The sequence below is a fragment of the Coenobita brevimanus genome, chromosome 75, assembly GCF_032717465.1.
Source record: "Coenobita brevimanus isolate Jiangsu-jjx chromosome 75, ASM3271746v2, whole genome shotgun sequence".
NCBI lineage: Eukaryota > Metazoa > Arthropoda > Malacostraca > Decapoda > Coenobitidae > Coenobita > Coenobita brevimanus.
Window position 1 is genome coordinate 11,683,467 of NC_137028.1, and position 25,059 is coordinate 11,708,525.

General features: G+C 43.2%; 1 protein-coding gene across 1 annotated transcript in view; it reads right to left on the minus strand.

Annotated features, from left to right (window-relative positions):
- Positions 1–25,059, minus strand: part of Hus1-like (Hus1-like checkpoint clamp component) — a 163,832-nt gene that overhangs the window by 100,363 nt on the left and 38,410 nt on the right. Inside the window, exon 3 of the mRNA XM_080278839.1 lies at positions 23,452–23,564. Coding sequence (XP_080134965.1) covers positions 23,452–23,564 — 113 coding nt within the window. The remainder of the gene's footprint in view (positions 1–23,451; positions 23,565–25,059) is intronic.

Sequence of the window (25,059 nt, forward strand, 5' to 3'; positions counted from 1 at the left end):
AGTATGTGTGACTCTGCACGGGAATATAGGATATGACTTGGGTACACAAATGATTCTATTCTATTGTTTTTCACAGGTTAATACTGTAGATTATTCTCTTCATGTTTTTGTGGGATTTCAAAGAACATTCAAGGTATTGAAAGTATGAGTATAATTCTTATATGTATTAATACCTATCTTTGAGACAGTTTGAGTGCCATTTCTATTTCCATTTTTATTATACGGAAGTTTAACTAGTTCACTGGGCATCACACAGAAGCTCCCACTGGACTGAGGCTAAACAAGGTGGAGCAGCATTACTATAATACTGATGCCTTCACATTAATGATTAATTTTAGAGTTTATTTTGGTGATGAATTTAAGTGAACTAGTATGTGTGTAATTATATTATGCTTCTAATTAACACAGAAAATTCAAAATGTCCGAGTTTATTTTATGGTTAAAGGAATGAGATTAAAATTCTGCTGGTTCAATCACGTGTCTCATTTTACAATTTACATCTTAGTTTAATCTTACCTATCTACATTATTTGAAACATGGATTCTTTAAGACTTTCACTTTGAAAGTTAATAAAGAGAACATTGCTTCAGGTTTATAATAAAGAGAACATTGCTCCAGGTTTAGTATAATATAATGAATAAAATTACCAACAAAAAAATCTAGGTACCCTATTACAAGGGGCGTTCAAAAAGTTTTGGCAACAGGGTAGTAAAAGCAAAATTAATGGAGATACACATTTATTGAAGTTCACACTCCTTCAACAGACTCTCCTCTAAGGTTTACACGCTTCTGGAGCCTTGTCATCCACTTAACAAAGCACTCCGATTACTCAGAAACAGGTATATTCTTCAGTTCTGAATTTATCCTCATGGCAAGGTCCTGTTCCCTTCATAATTGATTCCAGCAAGTTTTTCTGACAAATTAGGGAATAGCCAAAAGTCACAGGTTGCCGTCCTGACCTGGCACCGTGTGACTTTTGGCTATTCCCTAATTTGTCAGAAAAACTTGCTGGAATCAATTATTGAAGGGAACAGGACCTTGCCAGGAGGATAAATTCAGAACTGAAGAGTATACCTGTTTCTGAGTACTCGGCGTGCTTTGTTAAGTTGGTGACACGGCTCCAGAAGTGTGTAAACCTTAGAGGAGAGTATGTTGAAGGAGTGTGAACTTCAATAAATGTGTATCTCAATTAATTTTGCTTTTACTACCCTGTTGCCAAAACTTTTTGAACGCCCCTCGTAGTACAGCACGTACGGTAAGCATAATACATATAGCATTAATTGGTGCAAATATGACCAGATACGGGAAATCCTGGGATCCCGGGAAATACCCTGATTTGTCCCGGAGTACCAGGATGCTGAAAAACCCTCAAAATAGGAAACCTTACCCAGTAGTAGTGTTCGAGGCGAAGCATGTCTAGTGTAGTGCTGTGTGCACTGTAGCAGCATGGCACTGTAAAAGAGGGTGGGGGATGTTGTGCATGGTGGGACAGATGCATTTGTCAAGGTTTGCACTTGTCACATATCTGGTATCCATGTGCTGTGAATCTGGTGCTGTGTGATGTGGTGTGGATTAATTTTCTGTGAGTTACATCAAACAGATCCACATGCTAGGCTGGTGCTTGTGATGTGCAGGGAGCAAAATGCAAATATAGTGTGTCTGGTGCCCAGGATTCCTCTCAATGTCTCCAGCTAGTGTGAGGAGCAAGGAAATTACCACTGGAGTCATTTCCCTTTTTATAAAAAATGGAGGCACCCATCATCTACTCCCTCAATTTAGGGATGCCTTATGGTCTCTACAACGAGTGACAAGCCAAATGGTTCCCTGAACCCAGGAAACCATTTCCTATGCAGGGTGGTAACCATATAACCGGGGTATTTGGCCGGGTTAAGTGTCCCGAAGATTTCCCTACCTAAAATCACTTAATCATGGCAAACGTTTCGAAGAGCCTTGGAGGGCCCAATACCTGCCCAGGGCCCCGACCAAATGAGCTGATTCGCATGGCCATGTGGAATGTGAGAGGTGTGAATGAGGGAAGCAAGAGGGTGGAAGTGGTGAATGTGTCCAAGAGTGCGAGATATGTCGTGATGGCACTGTGTGAAACAAAGATGAAAGGGTATGAAGTGGAGGAAAGGGAGGGTGTCAGGTGTTTGAGGTCGGGCATGAATAGGCGAGGAAGATGCAAGGAAGGAGTTGCTTTGTTGATGAATGAAGTGTGGCCGAGTGGAATGAGAGGCTACAAATGTATCAGCTCGAGGTGCATGTATGTCAAGTTCAAGTTTGAGAAGGTCAAAGTGGCAGTCATTGTAGCGTATGCACCGTGTGACGACAGGAATGAGAAAGCGGAAGACAGGTTTTGGGATGAGCTGGATGAAGCAGTGGGAGAAATGCCCAGGAGCTATAATGTGATCGTAATGGGCAATACGAATGGAAGAGTAGGCACTGGCCCTGAGGATGACATAATGGGTTGTAACTGAGTACAGTACCAGGAGAAAATGATAATGGGAAGCAACTGAAGGATATGTGTCAGGAAAGGAGGTTATGCATTTGTAACTTATATTTAAAACACAAAGATGCACATAAATATACATGGTATAGAGGGAACAGGGATCATGTTGAAAGGACCCTGACTGATTACGTGCTCATAGAGGGGTCAATGCTGGGAATGGCTGCTGATACGAGGGCTGTGAGAGGACGATGTGAAGGTCTGTCAGATCATATGAGTGTAGCATGCAAGATCATGCTGAGAGGAGTGAGGTGGACCAGGGAAGAGAGAAGCAGTCAGGGAGATAGACTGAAAGTCGAGAAGCTGAGGATCAAAGAAATGACAGATGAAAACAGGACCAAAGTAATGGAGGAGCTGGAATCAGTGAACTGGAATGAAATGGATCTGGACAGCCTGTGGAATGCACATAGGGACTGCTTAGTTAGGAACGATAAAGCAGTGTGGTGTGGCAAGAGTAACAGCACAGAAGAAAGGTACGGCATGGTGGGATGAGGAGGTTAAGAGAGCAGTGGAGGAAAAAAGGAAGAAGTGGCTAGAGTGGTTACATGACAAGGATTCAGATGAAGTAAGAACTGAGTATACTGAGAACAAGAAGCACACAAACAGACTAGCGAAGAGGAAAACGGAGGTAAATAATGATTTAGGACGAAAAATGAATGCAAATTACTCTGAAAGTAGAAAGTTATTCTGGAAAGAGGTGTGGAAATGTAGAAGTGACAGTGGAAAGAAATATGAAAGTGTCAAGGATGTAAGTGGTAGATTATTAAACCATGAGGATGAAGTAAGGACCAATTGGAATGAATATTTTGAATGCCTGATGAATGGGAAGAGAAAGCAAAACCACTATAAACATGATTGGTTTGGGGTGTGTGCAGAGAATTAATGCAGTGCTTGGAAACGCAACACCTGCACAGGTGAAGAACGCTGTGGGGCGGCTGAAAAATGGGAAAGTAGCTGGGGTTGATGAGGTGAATGCACAGATGATAAACTGTAGTGGAGGAAGTGGAATGAAGTGCTTGTTAGAGATATAAAAGAAGGCATGGATGAGTGAAACTGTGCCAGCAGAGTGGAAAAAGGATGTGATTGTACTCCTCTGCCAGCAGAGTGGAAAAAGGATGTGATTGTACTCCTCTACAAAAATAAAGGTGAGCATAGTGAGTGCAAGAATAATCGTGGCATAAGTTTACTGAGTGTTGTAGGGAAGGTATATGAATGAATTATTATAGAAAAACTAAGAGAGATATCAGAATCCCTAGTGAGCGGTGAATAGGGTGGCTTTAGGGGTGGTAGAGAATGTGTCGATCAAATATTTGCAGCGAGACAGATAGTGGAGAAGGCTTGTGAGGATTATAAGGTGTTTATGGCATTTATGAATCTGGGAAAAGCATACAACAATGTAGACAGTGAAGGATTGTGGAAGGTTCTGCACAGGTATGGTGTAGATGGTAAGCTGCTAGGTGCCGCCAAGAGATTTTATGATGGTAGTGAGACGTGTTATGGTTAATAGGCAACTAAGTGAATGGTTCATGATCAATGTGGGTATGTGACAAGGTTGTGTGATGTCCCCATGATTGTTCAAAATATATATATATATATATATATATATATATATATATATATGGGGTGATGAGAGAAGTGAAAAAATGAGTAATGGAGAGAGGGCATTGGTAATGAATGGTGATGGATGGAATATCTCAAATTTGTTGTATGCTGATAATGCAGCACTACATGCAAATACAGGACAAAAACTCAGTAGACTAAGGCAGAGTGTTGCTGATGTCTGTGGGTGTCATGCCTTGAGAGTAAATGTTGAAAAGAGTAAAGTGATGGTAAATGAGAGAGAAGGTGACTCCCACTGAGATGGTACAGTGAATGGAGAGAGACTGGAATTGGTGAGAGTTCAAATACCCTGGTGCAGTGACTGGAAAGACAGGAAAATGTGCAAAAGGATGGAAAGTAAAGTGATACAGGGAAGGAAAGTAGCTGGTGCTATGAAGGCCTTGATAGGAAAAAGAGGCTTAAGCATTGTAGCTGCATGAGGCTTACATGAATGAGTGTTTGTGCCAACTTTAACACATGGATGTGAGACTATGATGTGGCATGAAAATGAAAGGTCAGGAGTGAGAGCGGTGGAGATGGGACTGCTGAGGAACGTATGTGGAGTACAAAGAGTGGACAGGATACAAAATAATGTGATTCATGAAAGATGCGGAGTGTGGAAATCTGTGGACACCAGAATCGAAGACAGTGTACTGCGATGGTATGGTCATTTGAAGAGAATGGATAACAAATGGTGATGAAAAAGGTATACCTGAGCAAATTTGAAGGAGGAAGGTGGTGAGGTTGGTGATGGAGAAGGTGGAGGGATATGGTGGATGAGAGTGTAAGGAAGAGAGGTATGGAAGTCAAAGAGGCTAGGGGACTGACCAGAGATCAAGCTGGCTGGATGAATGTTATGAATGTTGTAAGAAGAAAAGCATGCCCAGGGACTTGGCACCCTTTATTAACAAGACAGCATCTGGATTGACTCTATCGAGTACATTTGTGAAGCTACAGAATGTGGTGAAAAAACTTTTTGGCATAGCAGATAAAGTCAAGATTCCGGGGGTTTGAATGATGAGTGAATGGAAGAATGGCCCATTGGACTGGGCATACTTGGGCTGTCTGGATGTTGCTACTCCTTACACTGCTATAGGGTGGGAAAGTTGGTCCAGATGGTGATGATCATGATGTAAAAAAAAAATGGCACAGGAAGCAGCTGCCCCAAGCCAGGAGATGGCCAGACTGAAACACAGTCCTCCACAAACAACACAAAGAAGGATTAACTTTTTGTTGACAAATTGGAGAAAAAAGAAACACTGATACGGGACTAAGTGGGCATGGACGTTTCACCTCACGGCTTCCTCAGAATACAATTGCAATTGTTTTCTGAGGAAGCTGTGAGGTGAAACGTCCATACACACTTAGTCCCACATCGGTGTTTCTTTTTTTTTCCACAAAGAAGGATGAGGAGGTTCTATTCCCAGACAGGAGCCACACCTGCTTCTCACCACCTAGGGCAACAGCAGCACCAAGGGAAGGCTCCTCTCCACCTGAGATAAATTGCAAACATTACACATCACTAAATGAGTATGTAGGTAACACTGAAACACTGACAAGTTTCAATAAAATGAGTACACTATAAACCAGCCTGCCTGAAATGATGGGCAGGAGGGAGGTGGCAGATTGACCTAGATAATATACAATGGGGTATGGCAGGTATACATAGGAAAGTTGGGGTGTGTAATTACCAGCCATCATATGGTACAGGTACATTCTTCAGGGGATCAACTAGGCATTTCTTCACACAGGTCAGTTTGTATGGGGTGGAAAACTCTTATGTGGTGGCATTTCTTTGAACTGAGAACTTGGATAAAAGAAGACTGTTTTATATAGAGAAACTGTGCAAAAGAAATGGGAATTCACACAAGAAAAAATTCAGGTATCAGTTACTCAGATAACAGCAGATTCTTCTACTGAAGCTTGGTTTACAGTACAAGGGCTTTCAGGCTGACTTCCCTGATGAGGGAAGTTAGACTATAATTGCAGCATTCTCAAAGTAAATAAAATTTTGGTACTGGAGAGGGACACCTTCATGTGGTGACAGTGATATGAGCAGCCAGCTTTGCCTACTGCTTATCCGGGGCCTGTTCAGAAATTATCCAACCTTAGGCTTTAAAAAGTAAATAGCTAACCTGTTGAGCTTGGACACTAATCCTCCTCAAAGTAAGCCCCTTCTGACTTGACACACATAGGCCAGCATTCTTTCCACAGACTGAAACATTTTTCAGAGTCAGTTTTTGATATCTCCTGCAGGTGCTTCATCACATTTGTCATGACCTCTTCTCTTGTCTCAAATGGGGAACCCTTCAGTGGAGTTTTGAGCTTGGGGAATATCCAAAAGTCGTATGGAGCCATGTCTGGCAAGTATGGAGCCTGCTGGACCTACGGGGCGTTGTCTTTGGCTAGAAATTCCTGAATCAGTTGAGAAGAATGGGCAAGGCCATCGTCACGGTGCAACTTCCAACTTGTCGCATTCCAAAGGTCTGGTCTCTTCCGCCAAACTGCATTGTGAAGACAGCAGATAATGTCACGGTAGTAATGTACGTCGACAATCTGACCTTCTGGTGTGTATTCATGATGCAAAACACCACTGTAGTAAAAAAAAAAAAACTCTAAACATGCATTTCATCTGGCTTCAGACTTGTCATGCTTTTTTTGCCCAAGGTGATCCTGCATGCTTCCATTGGGATGACTGTGCATTGGTTTCTGGGTCGTACCCATACACCCAAGTCTCATCTCCAGTGATAACAAGTCTTCAGAAAGTCTACTGTAGATTGCGATTTGCACACTCCAACATGCTTTAAGCAACGTTCATCCTCAGAGTTTGTTGTTCACATGAAAGGAGAAGAGATCATGATGAATGCAATGAAGCACCTGCAGTAGATACCGCAAACCAACGATGAAAAATGTTTCAGACACTGGAAAGAAAGCTGGGTTACATGTGTCAAATTAGACAGGGCCTAATTTGAAGGGGGATTAGTGTCCTAGCTCAAAAGGTTAGTTATTTAATTTTTTAGTCTCAGGTTGGATTCTTTCTGAATATACCTAGTACCTGTACAAATGTCTGTCAACTCCCTCTACGTATCCCCCGAAAGGAGGACAGTGAACTACTGGAGGGCAACATCAACCTACAGTCCATTGGGTCCATATCTATATGGGTGTGGGATGACAATAACAAGTACACATAAATTCAGAATGTTGGTAACAATAACAACAACAATGACAAGAACAAGCATTCATTCAGAATGCAGGTAACAGTAATAACAATGACAAGAACAAACGAACACATACATTTGTAACATTTAAAAGTCCATTACTGATACTCTGGTCACTCTGGTATATGAAATTCTTAGTTCTGCACAAAGTATAAATCAGATTATAAATAAAACATTATAATAATATGCTGAATTGGCCAAAAAAGCTGTGGTTAGCACCCACACATTTTAATAAACAAAAGCACCAAATATGAAGAGATCAGTAGGACAGAAGTCTATCTATCTATTGCCAAACGCCTTAATCCCATACAGGGTGGCCACAAACAAATCGCCTCCACGTCGCCCTGTCCCCCACCATTTCACTGCCCTGCTCCCAGTTCACCCCCCCCCCTCTCTCATATACCTTTCCACTCCATCCCTCCATCTCATCCTTGGCCTCCCCATCCCTCTCTCCCTCTCCACCTCACTCACATACACTCTCCTCATCAGACTCTCACTCTCCATCCTCTCCACATGGCCAAACCACCTCAGTGTGTTTCTCCTAACGCTTCCTATCACATCCACACCCACACCACAATGCTCCTTTACATCCTCATTTGTCAGCCTGTCTCTCCATGTGACTCCACAGGCTCCTCTTAAATTACTCATATCCACTGCTCTCATTCTTGACTTGTGTCCCTCCAACAACATCCAAGCTTCACTTCCATACATTAAAGTTGTTATCACAATACTGAAGTAACGGATGCAAAAAAGAAAGTGAAAACAGGGAAAGCTCCAGGAATTGATGGAGTGTCTGTGAAATAATGAAAAACGAGGGAGAGACAGTAGGAGAATGGATACAAAACTGTGCAGATTGGACTGGGAGGAAGGTAGAGTCCAGAGGATTGGAAGTCAGGTACAATTATTCCTCTGTACAAAGGATAAGGGGAAAAAGAAGTGTGCGATAATCATAGGGGCATTTGCCTTCTCAGGGTAATAGGAAAAGTATATGGTAGGATACTTATTGACAGAGTCAGGGAAATAACAGAGGAATTAGTTGGACAAGAACAGGGAGGTTTTAGGAAGGGAAGAGGTTGAACAGATCAAATATTTATTCTTAGATCTTTAGTGGAAAAGTTTCTAGAGAAGAGAAAGAAGTTGTATGCAGCCTTCATGGATTTGGAGAAAGCACATGACAGGGTGGATAAACAAGGATTGTGGAAAGTATCAAGAATATATGGAGTACATGGGAAATTGTTGAGGGCTGTGAAGAGTATGTACGAGGGTGCGAAGGCTGCAGTGCATGTGGATAGTGAACTGAGTGAATTTTTCTATTTGAAGGTTGGATTGAAACAGGAATGTGTCATGTCTCCATGGTTGTTCAATCAGTAAATAGATGGGATTATAAAAGAGATACAAGATAGGGCAGAGGATGTTGAAGCGGCCCTAGTGAGAGAGGGCAGTGTTTGGAAACTCCCTGTACTGCTGTTTGCAAATGATACTGTGTTGTTAAGTGAAGGGGAGCTGCAAGCTTTGGTGGATGAGTCTGGGAGAGTGTGTGAGAAACGGAATCTAAAGGTGAATGTAGGGAAGAGTAATGTGATGGTCTTCGAGAGAAGTGAAGTCAGTGAATGTACAGAGAGACTGAATGGGAAGGAAATAGAGAATGTGAGTGCGTTTAAGTACTTGGGTAGTGTGATAAGTAGGGATGGAAATTAAAAGGGTGAAGTGCTTGAAAGGGTGCAGAAGGGAGGAAAGGTTGCTGGTTCCTTGAAAGCAGTGATAAGAAACAGAGAAGCGAGCATGGAAGTGAAAAAGCTACTACATGACATTATTGTGATACCAACTTGAACATATGGAAGTGAAGCTTGGACCTTGTTGGAGGGACAAAAGTCAAGAGTGAGAGCAGCAGAAATTAGTTATTTGAGAGGAGTAAGTGGAGTCACTTGGAGAGACAGATTGACAAATGAGGAAGTGAAGGATATGTCTGGTGTGGATGTGGATAGGACAGAAAGCGTTAGGAGAAACACATTAAGGTGGTTTGGCCATGTGGAGAGGATGGAGAGTAAGAGACCGACAAGGAGAGTGTATGTAAGTGCAGTGGAGGGGGTGAGGGTGAGGGGGAGACCAAGCATGAGATGGAGGGACGGAGTGGAGAGGTATATGAAAGAGGATGGTGTACGCTGGGAGAAGTGAAACAAACTGGCAGGGGACAGGATGAGATGGAAGAGATTTGTTTGTGGCCACCTCTTACAAGATTTGAGGTCTGGCTATAGATAGATACAAGGTCTGTGTATCCAACATTAGGCTCTAAAAAAATACATGGCTAACCTGTTGACCCAAGACACTAATCCCCCTCAAAGTAGGTCCCTTCTGACTTGACACACATAGTCCAGCATTCTTTCCACTGCCTGAAACATTTTTCAAAGTAAGTTTTTGGTATCTCCTGCAGGTGCATTGTCGCATTCTTCATGATCTCTTCCCTCAGAAGAACATTTCTCGAGACATACTGGAGTATGCAAATGCAATCTAGACTTTCTTAAGACTGTTATCACTGGAGATGGGATTTAAGTGTACGTGTACAACCCAGAAACCATAGCACGGTCATCCCAGTGAAAGCATGTGGGGTCACCTTGGCCAAAAAAGGCATGACAGGTCTGCAGCAGGGGGAAATGCACTAGTATGTTGACAGTTTTTTTTTTTTTTTTCTGTTGGGTAGAAAGGTAGCTGCGATTATATCGGCATATGCACCACAGGCAGGATTGGATGAAGCAGAGAAAGATAGATTTTGGGATGATTTAATACGTGTAGTGGGTGGTATGCGGGATGATGAGATAGTGATTTTGCGAGGGGACTTAAATGGTCATGTAGGTGAAGCAGCACAAGGTTATGAAGGAGTGCATGGGGGATGTGCGTATGGTCTAAGGAATGCAGAAGGGGAAAGGATACTCGAGTTTGGGGAGGCAACGGACATGATTGTGTGCAACACATATTTTAGGAAAAGAGACAGCAGGTTAATTACATATGAGTCTGGGGGAAATAGCAGTCAGATAGATTATTCTCTGGTTAGGAGGGCTGATAGGAGGTTAAAGAGGGATGTTAAAGTTATAGGAAGTGAGGAGTGTGTGCAGCAGGACAAACTATTGATTTGTGATATGGTGCTTAAAGAACAAGTGATGAAAAAGAGGACTTATGTACCTAGAAGGAAAATATGGAAGCTGAAAAACCAAGTAATAAGGGATGCCTTCTATAGCGAGTTGAGGAGAGTGGTGGCTGAACAGGGAGCTGTAGACAGAGATGTTAATGAACAGTACAGAGCCCCCAAGAACAATTTCTTGAGAGTTACTGATGTAACATGCGGTTGGACAAGAGGACCACCAAGACATAAAGTAACTTGGTGGTGGGATGAGGGTGTAGAAGCTGCAGTTAAGGAGAAAAGAAGGCTTTTCCGGGAATGGAAGAAGGGTAGTAGCAAAGAGGAATATTTGGCTGCCAAGCGTAGGGCTAGAAGAGAGGTATACAGGGCAAAGTCTGAGTCACAGAGACTATTACTTGATAACCTAAATCATGGGGAAAGGAAAAATGTGATACTGTATTTAGGGTGGCAGGTAAAGTGAAGAGGGATAATCGGGATATTATAGGTGAGCAGTGTGTGAAGAATGATGAAGGAAGGGTAGTGGTGAACAGTGAGGATATTAAAGATGCATGGAGAGAGCATTATAACCGGTTGTTGAATGAGGAGTTTGACTGGGACAGGGAAAGTTTGGAGCCAGCAGATCCAGTGTCTGGCCCTTGGCCTTTGATTGATACTGCTACTGTGAGTGAGGCAATAGGCAGGATGAGGGTGGGGAAGGCAGCAGGTGTGTCTGAGTTGACTGCCGAAATGCTGAAGGCCTCAGGTGACATAGGGGTGAGTTTAGTCACTGACCTGATAAATAGGATTATTTATGAGTGTGTTGTCCCAGATAATTGGCTGAAGAGTGTAATTGTAAATGTGTATAAGGGGAAGGGTGATGCCCTGGAAAGAGGAAATTATAGAGGTATAAAGTTTTTAGATCAGATAATGAAGGTAATGGAAAGAGTTTTAGAAGGTATGATTAGAGAAACAGTGAATATTGATGAGATGCAGTTTGGGTTTATGCTAGGTAGGGGGACCACTGACGCTATATTCATTGTTCGACAGCTTCAGGAAAAATATATTGGTAGGAGAAGGGATCTTTATTATATTTTTGTTGATCTGGAAAAGGCCTTTGACAGAGTCCCTAGAGAGGTGGTGAAGTGAGCAATGATAAAGCTTGGCTTGGAGGAGTGGCTGGTTAGGGTGGTTATGGCCATGTATGTGGGTGCTCACACCCAGGTAAGAGTGAATGGAGAATTGAGTGATGAGTTTTCCGTGAATGTTGGTGTGCATCAGGGGACAGTCTTGAGTCCCATGTTGTTTATCATGGTACTTGAAGCCCTTTCATGTGACTTTAGAAACGGACTCCCGTGGGAGTTGTTGTACGCTGATGATTTGGTGTTGATTGCAGAGAACGGAAGGGAGGCGGTGGAAAGGTTTAGGAAGTGGAGAGATGGTATGGGGCACAAGGGTTTAAGGGTAAATGCAGATAAAACAAAAGTGATGATATCCAGGGTTGGTGGTGGTACTGTCAAAGACGAGGGAGAGTGGCCATATGCAGTTTGCCACAAGGGTGTGGGAAGTAATTCCATCTTGTGCGGTGTGTGTGATAAATGGGTGCATAAGAGATGTAGTGGTATCAGAGGTAGACTGCGAGATAATGCTGATTTTATGTGCACAGCTTGTCGGGGTGAGCAGGTGGAGATTGTCAGACATGAAAGGATTGAACTTGCTGTGAATCTCTTGAGTGTGTGGAAGAGTTCTGTTATTTGGGAGACATGTTGTGTACTGGAGGTGGGGCTGGAGCTAGCTCTGTGGCTAGGGTGAGAAGTAGTTGGAAGAAGTTCAGGGAGCTCTTGCCTCTCCGGACACTGAGAGGACTCTCCCTACGTGCTAAGGGGTCTTTGTATGCAGCATGTGTTAGGAGTGTAATGCTGTATGGTAGTGAGACCTGGGCAGTGAAGGAGGAAGATATTCGCCAGCTCAGACATACAGAAATGACAATGATTAGGTGGATGTGCAGTGCGTCCCTGCGTCCAAGGCCTGGAGGGGCTGGGTTTACGATGGAAGAGTTGAGAGGTAGGATGGGACTGGAGTGTATTGGTGTTGTGATGAGGAGAGGTAGATTGAGATGGTTTGGACATGTGGAGAGGATGGGGGATGATAATTGGGTGAGGAAGGTGAGAAGTGTTAATATTGGGGGTGGGGTTACGAGGGGTAGATCGAGAAAGACATGGGACAAGGTCATTAAGTGTGACCTCAGGGTTAAGGGACTGAACAGGGAGGCTGCAATGGATCGTGCAGCATGGAGAGCCGCCATTAGGTGACCAAGGCCGACACATGCAAGCATGTTGGAGCCTTTAAGAATGAAAACGAAAAAAAAAACGTGGTGTTGTGCATGATGAATGCACACCAGACGTTCAGACTGTCAACAAACATTACCACGTTGACATTAATCATCGTGTTCGTGATACAGTTCGGTGGGAGAACGGACCTTTCGAAAGCAGCAAGTTGGATGCACCATGACAATGTCCCTGCCCATTCTTCTCAACTGATTCAGGAATTTATGGCCAAGCACAACATCCCACAGGTCAAGCAGGCTCCCTACTTGGCAGACATGGCTCCGTGTGATTTGCTGATATTACCCGAGCTCAAAACTCCGCTGAAGGATTCCCGGTTTGAGACAGGAGATGAGATCACGATGAATGCAATGAAGCACCTGCAGGAGACTTCCTCTTCTTCTTCTTTTTATTTATTTATTTTTTTTTTAATGCAAGAAGGAACCAAAGGCCAGGAGCCCACAAACTGTTCCCTCCAAGAAAAAAACAAAAATAATACAACAGACAACCCAATTCAAGAACCATTCACCTTGAGATGCCTGGACACACCATGTTTGAAAGACTGGAGATCATAGGAAGTAGGAAAAAAGGACAGAGGGAGACAGTTCCAGAGCTGACCTGTTGCATAAATGAAAGACTGAGAGTAACAGTTAACTCTTGCTTTAGAGACCTGGACAAAAAAGGGATGAGAGTTTGTTACTAGATGGGTGCTAGCGCCTGTCATAGCAATGGAGGAGTGCAAGCAGACAGTTCACAGGAACAGTGACCACTGAAGTAGCGACACAAAAGAGATCAAGATGCAACAGTGTAGCAACGAGACAGAGGATGAAGGGAGCCAATAAGAGGAGGAGTGTGAATGGGATGAAAAGTAATTGACTCCACCTTGTTGAAAAGAGCTGTAAGTGGAGAGCCTCCCCGCACAAGACGGTTGTACTCTACTAAAGGGAGAATAAAACCCGAGTATAAAGTCAACAACTGTGCAGAGGTAAAGATGGTACAGAGTCGGCTTAGAACATATAATCTCTTGGATGCAGATTTTACAAGAGATGTAATATGATCTTTCCAAGATAAATTCTGAGAGAATGGAACCCCAAGTAAGTTAAAAGATGATGTGGGATTGAGCTGAATATTATCAAACATTAGTGGGTACTCCTGTGGAAGATTTTGATGGGCTGATACGTGTAAGAACTGAGTTTTTGACACTAAAAACAACAAGATTACTTTACTCCAGTCAGAGATATAGGCCAGGTCAGACATTAGGTGTGCCATAGCCTCATCCCTTGTTTGTTGAAGTAACTGTTGAGATGGTCACTGCCGGAAGCAAATGGAAAGGCGAAGGGTGGAATCATCAGCGAATGAGTGGATAGGGTTACATGTACAACTTAGAAGGTCATTGATGAATAAATGGAAGAGAGTTGGTGATAGGCCAGAGCCCTGGGGAACACCATTACTGACAGAACTAAGAGAAGAACGGTGGCCATCTACAATAGCAGCTACAGAACGAAAAGAAAGCTAGAGATGAAGGCACAGACAGATGGATAGAAACTGTAAGTGGGCAGTTTAGAAATTAAAGATTTATGTCAGACTTGAATGAAAGCTTTTCAGATGTCAAGTGCAATGGCAAAGCTTTCACCAAAGTCCCAAAAGGAGGATGTCCAGGAGTCTGAAAGGTAGGTGAGAAGATCGTCAGTGGAGCGTCCCTGACGGATCCCACACTGACCATCAGAAAGAAGGTTGTGATAGGAGAGGCTTTAAAATTTTATTGTTAAGAATAGACTAAAAAAATTTTGAGACACAGGATGTTAAAGCAATTGGGCAAAAATTACAGGGCTGGGAATGGTCACCCTTCTTTGGGACAGGCTGAATAACAAACTTCCAGCAAGAAGGGAAAGTACAAGTTGACAGACAAAGGCAAAAGAGTTTACCTAGGCAAGGTGTAAGCACAGAAGCGCAGTTCTTAAAAACAACAGGAGGAACCCCAACACGTCCATATGCCTTGTTAGTACTGAGGGCGGTGATGGTAGAAAATACATCAGTAGAATGAACGCTGGGCTATGTGTGTCATGTCAGATGGGACCTACTTTGAGGGGGATTAGTGTTCTACCTCAACAGGTTAGATATTTATTTTTTTTGAGCCTAAGGTCAGATACTTTATGAACATATCTCGTAGACAAACTTATGATTAAACGAGTCATGTGTTATTACCCATTAGCTCTAGGGTATTAAATGGATTGTAAGTCAAAAGTGTATCATGTGTATCCAGTGGTGTAAAATGGTACAGTAAGACCTCACTATAACGGACTAACTGGGGCCCAAATCTCTCCAAAAAAATGCGAAATTCCGAAAAAAGCGACATCCAGACTTCCCCTGCTAACTTGGACTTTTTCCGATATATTAATCGGGATATCATAAGTGAGCAGTGTGTGAAGAATGATGAAGGAAGGGTAATAGTGAACAGTGAGGATATTAAAGATGCATGGAGAGAGCATTATAACCAGTTGTTGAATGAGGAGTTTGACTGGGACAGGGAAGGTTTGGAGCCAGCAGATCCAGTGTCTGGCCCTTGGCCTTTGATTGATACTGCTACTGTGAGTGAGGCAATAGGCAGGATGAGGGTGGGGAAGGCAGCAGGTGTGTCGGGGTTGACTGCCGAAATGTTGAAGGCCTCAGGCGATACAGGGGTGAGTTTAGTCACTGACCTGATAATAGGATTATTTATGAGTGTGTTGTCCCAGATGACTAGCGAAGAGTGTAATTGTAAATGTGTATAAAGGGAAGGGTGATGCCCTGGAAAGAGGAAATTATAGAGGTATAAAGCTTTTAGATCAGATAATGAAGGTAATGGAGAGAGTTTTAGAAGGTATGATTAGAGAAACAGTGAATATTGATGAGATGCAGTTTGGGTTCATGCCAGGTAGGGGGACCACTGATGCCATATTCATTGTTCGACAGCTTCAGGAAAAATATATTGGTAGGAGAAGGGATCTTTATTTTGTTTTTGTTGATTTGGAAAAGGCCTTTGACAGAGTCCCTAGGGAGGTGATGAAGTGGGCAATGAGAAAGCTTGGCTTGGAGGAGTGGCTGGTTAGGGTGGTTATGGCCATGTATGTGGGTGCTCACACCCAGGTGAGAGTGAATGGAGATTTGAGTGATGAGTTTTCCGTGAATGTTGGTGTGCATCAGGGGTCAGTCTTGAGTCCCATGTTGTTTATCATGGTATTTGAAGCCCTTTCACATGACTTTAGAAACGGACTCCCGTGGGAGTTGTTGTATGCTGATGATTTGGTGTTGATTGCAGAGAATAAAAGGGAGGCAGAGGAAAGGTTTAGGAAGTGGAGAGATGGTATGGGGCACAAGGGTTTAAGGGTAAATGCAGATAAAACAAAAGTGATCATATCTAGGGTTGGTGGCGGTACTGTCGAAGACGAGGGAGAGTGGCCATGTGCAGTTTGCCACAAGGGTGTGGGAAGTAATTCCATCTTGTGTGGTATGTGTGATAAATGGGTGCATAAGAGATGTAGTGGTATCAGAGGTAGACTGCGAGATAATGCTGATTTTATGTGTGCGGCATGTCGGGGTGAGCAGGTGGAGATTGTCAGACGTGAAAGGATTGAACTTGCTGGTGAATCTCTTGAGTGTGTGGAAGGGTTTTGTTATTTGGAAGACATGTTGTGTGCTGGAGGTGGGGCTGGAGCTAGCTCTGTGGCTAGGGTGAGAAGTGGCTGGAAGAAGTTCAGGGAGCTCTTTCCTCTCCTGACATTGAGAGGGCTCTCCCTACGTGCTAAGGGGTCTTTGTATGCAGCATGTGTTAGGAGTGTTATGCTGTATGGCAGTGAGACCTGGGCAGTGAAGGAGGAAGATATTCGCCGGCTCAAACGTACAGAAATGACAATGATTAGGTGGATGTGCAGTGCGTCCCTGCGTCCAAGGCCTGGAGGGGCTGGGTTTACGATGGAAGAGTTGAGAGGTAGGATGGGACTGGAGTGTATTGGTGTGGTGAGGAGAGGTAGATTGAGGTGGTTTGGACATGTGGAGATGATGGGGGATGATAATTGGGTGAGGAAGGTGAGAAGTGTTAATATTAGGGGTGGGGTTATGAGGGTCAGACCGAGAAAGACATGGGACGAGGTCGTTAAGCATGACCTTAGGGTTAAGGGACTGAACAGGGAGGCTGCAATGGATCGTGCAGCGTGGAGAGCCGCCATTAGGTGACCAAGGCCGACACATGCAAGCATGTTGGAGTCTTTAAAAACGAAAACGAATTAGACATTAGTCCGAATAGCACGAATGGTTTTTAAACTCTTTTGACTATCATTGCAGTACTGTACTGTGTTATAACTTCACTACATTAATAAATAGTATAATATATATAATAATACTGTACTGTACACTGACAGACATGTCTTTTATTTGCCTTATTGTGGTGAACATAGCTGAAGTGGTCAAGCAGTCCGGACTGCTTCTGGCTTTATCAGACTTTTTCCGATATACCCTGTATAGGAATTTAGTTCGGTAGCTCCTCAAGCTCGATAAAAGGGAATTCCGGTCTATTAAAGTCCAAAATATCGAGGTTTTACTGTATCTGTTGCAGCAAAGATACATCTCCTGGGCGAATTATCTCACTGTCTGTTACTGGGTCCTGTGATGCAACACAGGTGACATCAAGTTTTGAATGTGAGTTGTTTAGTAGTATTTTTATTTTCATTTATAATCAATGGCTGATTAAATGTTGATTTTTACTTGGCATAATGACAAAGATGAACAAGAATATCTTTTCCTATATAAAACCTGCATTTTATTTTCATTCCTGTAACTGATCTTTAAGTTACATATAAGTGATATGTATTTACATAATGATTCCTTTGACTGAAAAGACTATCTGGCCTGACAGTGGACCAAAGGTTGTATCCACACCAAATGCTTGCTGGTGCAGAAGTTTTGCATCAAAGTAACCAATAGACGTTCTCACACACACTAACCCACATCTAGTGGGGCCACTTGTATGAACTCAGGGGTCGCACGACGTAAGGTGTTCTCACACTAAATCATAAAATGCCAGAAAATGGGTTCAAAGGTCAGCAATATTCTAGCAACCATAACTTTTTAAATTTTGACGGTACAAAGTTTTCTTTTTTTTTCCATAGACAGGGGGACCACTGATGCCATATTCATTGTTCAACAGCTTCAGGAAAAATATATTGGGAAGAAAAGGGATCTGTATTTGCTTTTGGTGATTTGGAAAAGGCCTTTGACAGAGTCCCTAGAGAGGTGGTGAAGAGGGCAATGAGAAAGCTTGGGTTAGAGGAGTGGCTCATTAGGGTGGTTATGGCCTTGTATGCGGTTGCTTGTACCCAGGTAAGAATGAATGCGGATTTGAGTGATGAGTTTTCCGAGAATGTTGGTGTGCGTCAGGGGTCAATTTTGAGTCTCATGTTGTTTATTATGGTACTTGAAGCCCTTTCACATGACTTCAGAAATGGACTCCCGTGGAAGATGTTGTATGCTGATGATTTGGTGTCGATTGTGGTGAATGAAAGGGAGGTGGAGGAAAGATTTAGGAAGTGGAGCGATTGTATGGGGAACAAAGACTTAAGGGTAAATGCAGATAAAACAAAAGTGATGATATCCAGGGTTGGTGGCGGCACAGTCAAAGAAGAGGGAGAGTGACCATGTGCAGTTTGCCACAAGGGAATGGGAAGTAATTCCATCTTGTGCAGTGTTTGTGATAAATGGGTGCACAAGAGATGTAGTGGTATCAGAGGTAGACTGCGAGATAATGCTGATTTCATGTGTGCAGCGTGTCGGGTAGAGCAGGTGGAGCTTGTCAGTCATGAAAGGATTGAACTTGCTGGTGAGTCTCTTGAGTGTGTGGAAGAGTTTTGTTATTTGGGAGACATGTTGTGTGCTGGAGGTGGGGCTGGAGCTAGCTCTGTGGCTAGGGTGAGAAGTGATTGGAAGAAGTTCAGGGAGCTCTTTCCTCTCCTGACTTTGAGAGGATTCTCCCTGCGTGCTAAGGGGTCTTTGTATGCAGCATGTGTTAGAAGTGTGATGGTGTATGGTAGTGAGACCTGGACAATAAAAGAAGAGGATATTCGCAGGCTGAACTGTACAGAAATGACAATGATTAGGTGGATGTGCAGTGCGTCCCTGTGTGCAAGGCCTGGGGGGGCTGGGTTTACGATGGAGGAGTTGAGAGGTAGGATGGGACTGGAGTGTATTGGTGTTGTGATGAGGTACATTGAGATGGTTTGGGCATGTGGAGAGGATGGGAGATGATTATTGGGTGCAGAAGATGAAAAGTGTTAATATTGGGGGTGGGGTTGCAAAGGGTAGACCGAGAAAGATGTGGGACGAGGTCATTAAGTGTGACCTCAGGGTTAAGGGACTGAACAGGGAGGCTGCAATAGATCGTGTAGCATGGACAGCTGCTGTCAGGTGACCAAGGCTGACGCATGCATGTTGGAGCCTTCAAAAACGAAAACAAAAAACAAAAATGATAGGAAAGGTTTATGAGTGTAGGCTGCGATTCTTATAAAATTTTGGCCATATCTATGAAATTAATATTAATTAAAAATAATTTTCTTTTAATTTGTGTTTTTTATTTTTTTTTGCTGAACTCCCAACCCGATTTCTGGCAAAACTTGACTGCTTAAGCAAAAACAACACTGATTAGAACAAACGTAAGTACAGTCGAATTTCGAAGGTTTAGAATGTGACGATTCAAAATTCGATACGTTTTGGAGTGGTCCACCTACCTTATTTTTCGATGCAGAATTGCATTTTTCAATGCTCTCAGGGCTAGACTCCAACCAAAACAAGCAAAGGAAGTGAAGGAAAATTTAAAGAAAAAGTATGAGCCTAACCTAATATGTGACATATGTCAAGAAGAGAATGAAAATCAACATCATTTATTCGTATGTGAAGCATATTGAAGATATGGTTTAGAGACAATTCACCGTCAGATAATTCCCCATCAAAACATGGATGCAGCCAAAGGGGAAATGGCAATACAGGAAAGAGCAAAAATACACCAAGTATACACTTGCTGACAGTATGGCAATACAATGCAGAACTACAGTTACTTAACCACAATTATCTTGTAGTTCATAAGTTTACAGGGAGTGTGGACAAAAATCATGATTTTACGTAGTTAGGTTTGGAGGCCCCAGACCCAATCAGTTTAAATTTCGATGATCTGAATTTCGCGGTGATTTTTTAGGCACCCATGCCTTTCGAAATTCCACTGTACCATTAAACAATATGAACGTGCTATGGCCCCCACAAAAAGGTCATACTGCTATAGGGTAACTACACCAAAAAAAACACTGTTTTCACCAATTCCTGAGTACCCAGGAACACTGCCATCACATCACCAGCACGACGGAAAATTGTTACTCCAGTAATCACACACAAAACTTCGAAAATGATGCAAAAGGTGGCTGTAAAACTGTGGGAATTCCTTTTTGAATGTTATCAACAGAGCACAATGGCAAGGACTTGGGAATGGCGCAGCAAAAACTTTTGCCAAACACACCACCATGTACAGCCAGCCAATTACAGTAGTAAGCAAGATTTGCGGTCTGGCTACATTCTCACCGGCTGCAACCAACACATGCAGACACAGGCGCACACGGCCATGACGCGCTCTTCCGCTCTCCTAGGCAAATGATGAGCAGCTAGCATAAGGACAATGTACAAAACTTCTTTTTGAACGACTTTCAACTATACTTCAATGGTGGACGGTGTTCTCATCCAAGACCACATGATAGAGTATTGGTGAAAATGGTGTTATCCAACAAATACGCATTTTCTGACCAGTGGTCTGTGAACTCCTTCCGTCGCGCAGCCCATCAATTACCATTATCTGTCTCTGTTGACAAGCATTTAACGTGGACATGGCCAACAACAAATGTGAATGTGCATGCCAGCAGATCTGAGCTATGAGAGAAGAGAATTTCAAATAGTACATCTACCTATCCAATCTACAGACATCTGTAATATTCAAGTGCTAAATAATGTACAGATATACTAGAGTGGAGCACCAACTTTCACGCCTAACTGAGACCGAAAATAATGTACGAAAGTTGAAATTGCGAAAGTTGGGGCATTGTCCTTACGGCAAAAATGCTAATTGGTTCTTGGCTAACCTAAAGTAACACCAGATTTTCATTTTCACTTCCAATACAGTACAGTACATCAAATCAATATTGTACATTACACTGTGAGATACAAACAATAAATACACATTATATGAGGAGAAACATACTACAGAGACCAGGTTGAGGTGTTTAATGGATACTGGGGATAAGTTTCTGATTCAATACAGTACAGCCTTTCCTCCCAAATTTGAAGGTCACCGGCACTTTTTATCACTATCACTACCTCCTGGTCCTCCCCCCACACCACCAGGTACAGTAGAGGCCACTGAACCATGAGAATCTAACACAATGGAGCCAGCGGCATTCATACACAATGGCGCGAGAGGGTAGACTGAGTGTTGACATGGCATCATTCAAGATGCAAAGTTCAAATTATTGCCCCAAACCTGAAATTTGTGCGTGAAACTCAAAATTTCATGTGAAAGTGGAAGTTCGGGAATAATTGGTCTATGCCGCAAAAGTTGAATTCGCGAAACCTGTTGTTGCAAAACTTGGTGCCCCACTGCACAGTAAAAAATCCCAAATCCACAATGATTGGGTCAAAGGGCTTTACAGAAAATGGGATACAGTCTTATGGAAGGTAGAGTTCTAATGATAACAATGACAAGTCTATCTATCTATCTATAGCCCGACGCCCTAATCCTCCAAAGGGTGGCCGCAGACAAAACACCTCCAAGTCGTTCTGTCACCCACCACTTGACTACCCTCCCCCCAACTCACTCCCCCGTCCCTCATATACCTCTCAACTCCATCCCTCCACCTCATCCTCGGTCTACCCCTCCCTCTCCCTCCCGCCACCTCACCTACATACACCCTCTTAGTCAGTCTTTCCTTCTCCATTCTCTCCACATGTCCAAACCACCTCAGTGTATTTCTCCTAATCTTCTCAACCACATCCACATCCACCCCACAACGTTCCTTCACTTCTTCCTTCATCAACCTGTCCCTCCATGTCACTCCACATGCTCCTCTCAAGTAACTCATTTCCACTACTCTTACTCTTGACTTGTTCCCCTCTTGCAAAGTCCACGCCTCGCTTCCATACGTCAGGGTAGGGATCACAATACTATCATGCACTGACTTCTTAACTTCCATACTCACCTCCCTATTTCTCATTACTGCTTTTAGTGAACCAACACCCTTCCTTCCCTGCTGTACTGTTTCATGCACTTCATCCCCCAAAGCTCCATCCTTACTCATCACACTACCCAAGTACTTGAATGCACTCACATTCTCCAGATCCTCACCATCCAACCTCACTGTACATTCTGTGACTTCATTCCTCTCAAACATCATAACTTTACTCTTCTTTACATTGACTTTCAGATTCCTCTTCCTACACACTGTCCCAAATTCATTCACCAAACCTTGCAACTCCCATTCATCTTCACTCAACAATACTGTATCATCAGCAAACAGCAACACCAGAATCTTCCAAATCTCACCCACATTCATTAGAGCCACCCCCACATCCACTGCCCTACCTTGCACCTCCTTTACAACCCCATCCATGTATATATTAAACAGCCATGGAGACATCACACAACCCCGTTTCAGTCCCACATTGAGATCAAAGAACTCACTCAGCTCACCATCCACTCGCACCGTAACCCTAGCTCCTTTGTACGTACTCTTCACAGCACTCAACAATTTCCCCTCCACTCCATATATTCTTAATACCTTCCACATACCTTGCCTATCTATTCTGTCATAAGCTTTCTCCAAGTCCATGAAGGCAGCATACACTTTCTTTCCCTTCTCTAGATACTTCTCCACTAAACATCTTAGAAAATATCTGATCTACACACCCTTTTCCCTTCTGAAATCCCCCTTGTTCTTCTCCAACTAGCTCCTCTGTCATATGCCTAACCCTATCAATGAGTATTCTACCATATATTTTTCCAGTCACACTAAGAAGGCAAACACCCCTATGGTTACCACATACTTCTCTCTCCCCTTTTCCTTTGTATAAAGGAACAGTTATACCTGATTTCCAGTTCTCTGGAAACCTTCCCTCTTCCCAAGCCAATCTACACAACTTCCATATCCATTCCACAACAATCTCACCTCCAGACCTCAGCATTTCACAACACACTCCACCAATTCCTAGGGCCTTTCCCATCTTGATCTTCTTCATTGCTTCCACTACTTCTGCCCTACTGATCTCTGCCTCCCTCCTCTCATCTCTTCTCCTCCCAGCCATTCCCCAACCACTAATACTCACACTGCTCTCACTCTCTCACTACATACATGACAAATCATGTATATAAAAATTATCCTACAATACCCCAAAGAGTAAATACAATGATATACCACGTATCTGTAATATATCATCGGTTGTTATACTTGTCCACAAACGAATGTTGCCTTCAAAAGTGCATTTGTTGTCTAAGGAAAAATATCAACATCCTTTTATTACATGAAAAAAATATTCTGGAAAGTGCAGGTCTTGGAAATCAGATTTCTGGATATGAGAGGTTGTACTGCACCAACACATTGCCAAATCAGGGGGGAAAAAAAAAAAAAATCTTACTAGTTCCACTTCCAGAGTTAAGCAGGGAGAGTGTTTTCTTGTAAGCTTAATTTTCAAGCTCCTTGCTGATGCCTGAGCCGACTTGAAGGAATTCAGGGTTGCAGACAGCTTGTCTGAAAAATAAAAACACTACAAATACAGGACACCATAAAAACTTTTAATAGGTTGTGAACAGCTGTATACAGTACTTTCTCCCTAACATTAGTTAATATAATACCTTAACCCCTAAAGACCATTCATCATCAACTGATGTGTTTTAGACACGGTACGATCAGTCCTATCCACATCGATTTAGCAGAAGCCACAAAAATCTGGGGAAAGGTTGTCACGCCTCTTTGATGACATGAAGCTACCAAATGGGAAGAAAAATATCTGGTGGTGTCTGGTATGACTGGTCCCTGAGATGTGGTGGTAGGCCCCTCCCCCCTCCCTTGGACATCTCTCCACCTCCCTCTGTCTCATTGGCTCCTCTCATTGTCTCCTCCCATCCAAATCTCTCCCATACCTCCTCTATACCATTGTGGGGGTGTGTAGCAGGCATATTCTCTCCCTACTGAGGGCCCCCCTACCCCCCCTCTACCTCCCAGGACCCCCCCCCCACACCCACTCCACATAACTGCATCATTGGTTCCTCATCTGACTGTCACCTCCCACCAATCACCCCTAGATCCTCCCTACTCCATGGTTGGTGTATGTGTAGGTGTTGACAGGCTTTGTTTTCCTACTAATGCTGCCCAACACCCCCTCCTCCTCCCTACCCTTCCTTTCTTTACGATGATGCACTGCAGCACTGTTACCAAGCAAGCCAAACACCAAGCCACTGCATCACTGACTTACAAGCTATTACCCTTGACCTGGTTATGCAATGGAATGTATATTATATCTGTTATTAGTTTTTTATGTAAGGTTATTTGCCAAAGAATATTAGTGTCTTTGTATCTATCTATCTATAGCCCAACGCCCTAATCCCACAAAGGGTGGCCGCAGACAAAACGCTGCTCTGTCACCCACCATTTGACTGCCCCCCCCAACTCACTCCCCCCTCCCTCATATACCTCTCAACTCCATCCCTCCACCTCATCCTCGGTCTCCCCCTCCATCTCCCTCCCTCCACTTCAACTACATACACCCTCTTAGTCAGTCTTTCATTCTCCATTCTCTCCACATGTCCAAACCACCTCAGTGTATTTCTCCTAATTTTCTCAATAACATCCACATCCAACCCACAACATTCTTTCACTTCTCCATTCGTCAACCTGTCTCTCCATGTCACTCCACATGCTCCTCTCAGGTAATTCATTTCCACTGCTCACACTTTTGACTTGTTCCCCTCTTGCAAGGTCCACGCCTTGCTTCCGTATGTCAGGGTAGGGATCACAATACAGTAATCCCTCCACTATCCAATGTAATAGAGCCAAAGGCATGTCCGAAAAATGGTCCTGTCCGGATAGTGGGCACCAGCCTCCTGGACTTGTACTTATGGACCCTAACTCAGAAAAACACCTATACAACTCCCTCTGGACATGCATAGCACCTATTTAAGACCCAAATCACACCAATAAGGGACATAAAAGACTGAAATAAATGCAAAAGAACCATAAAATCAGG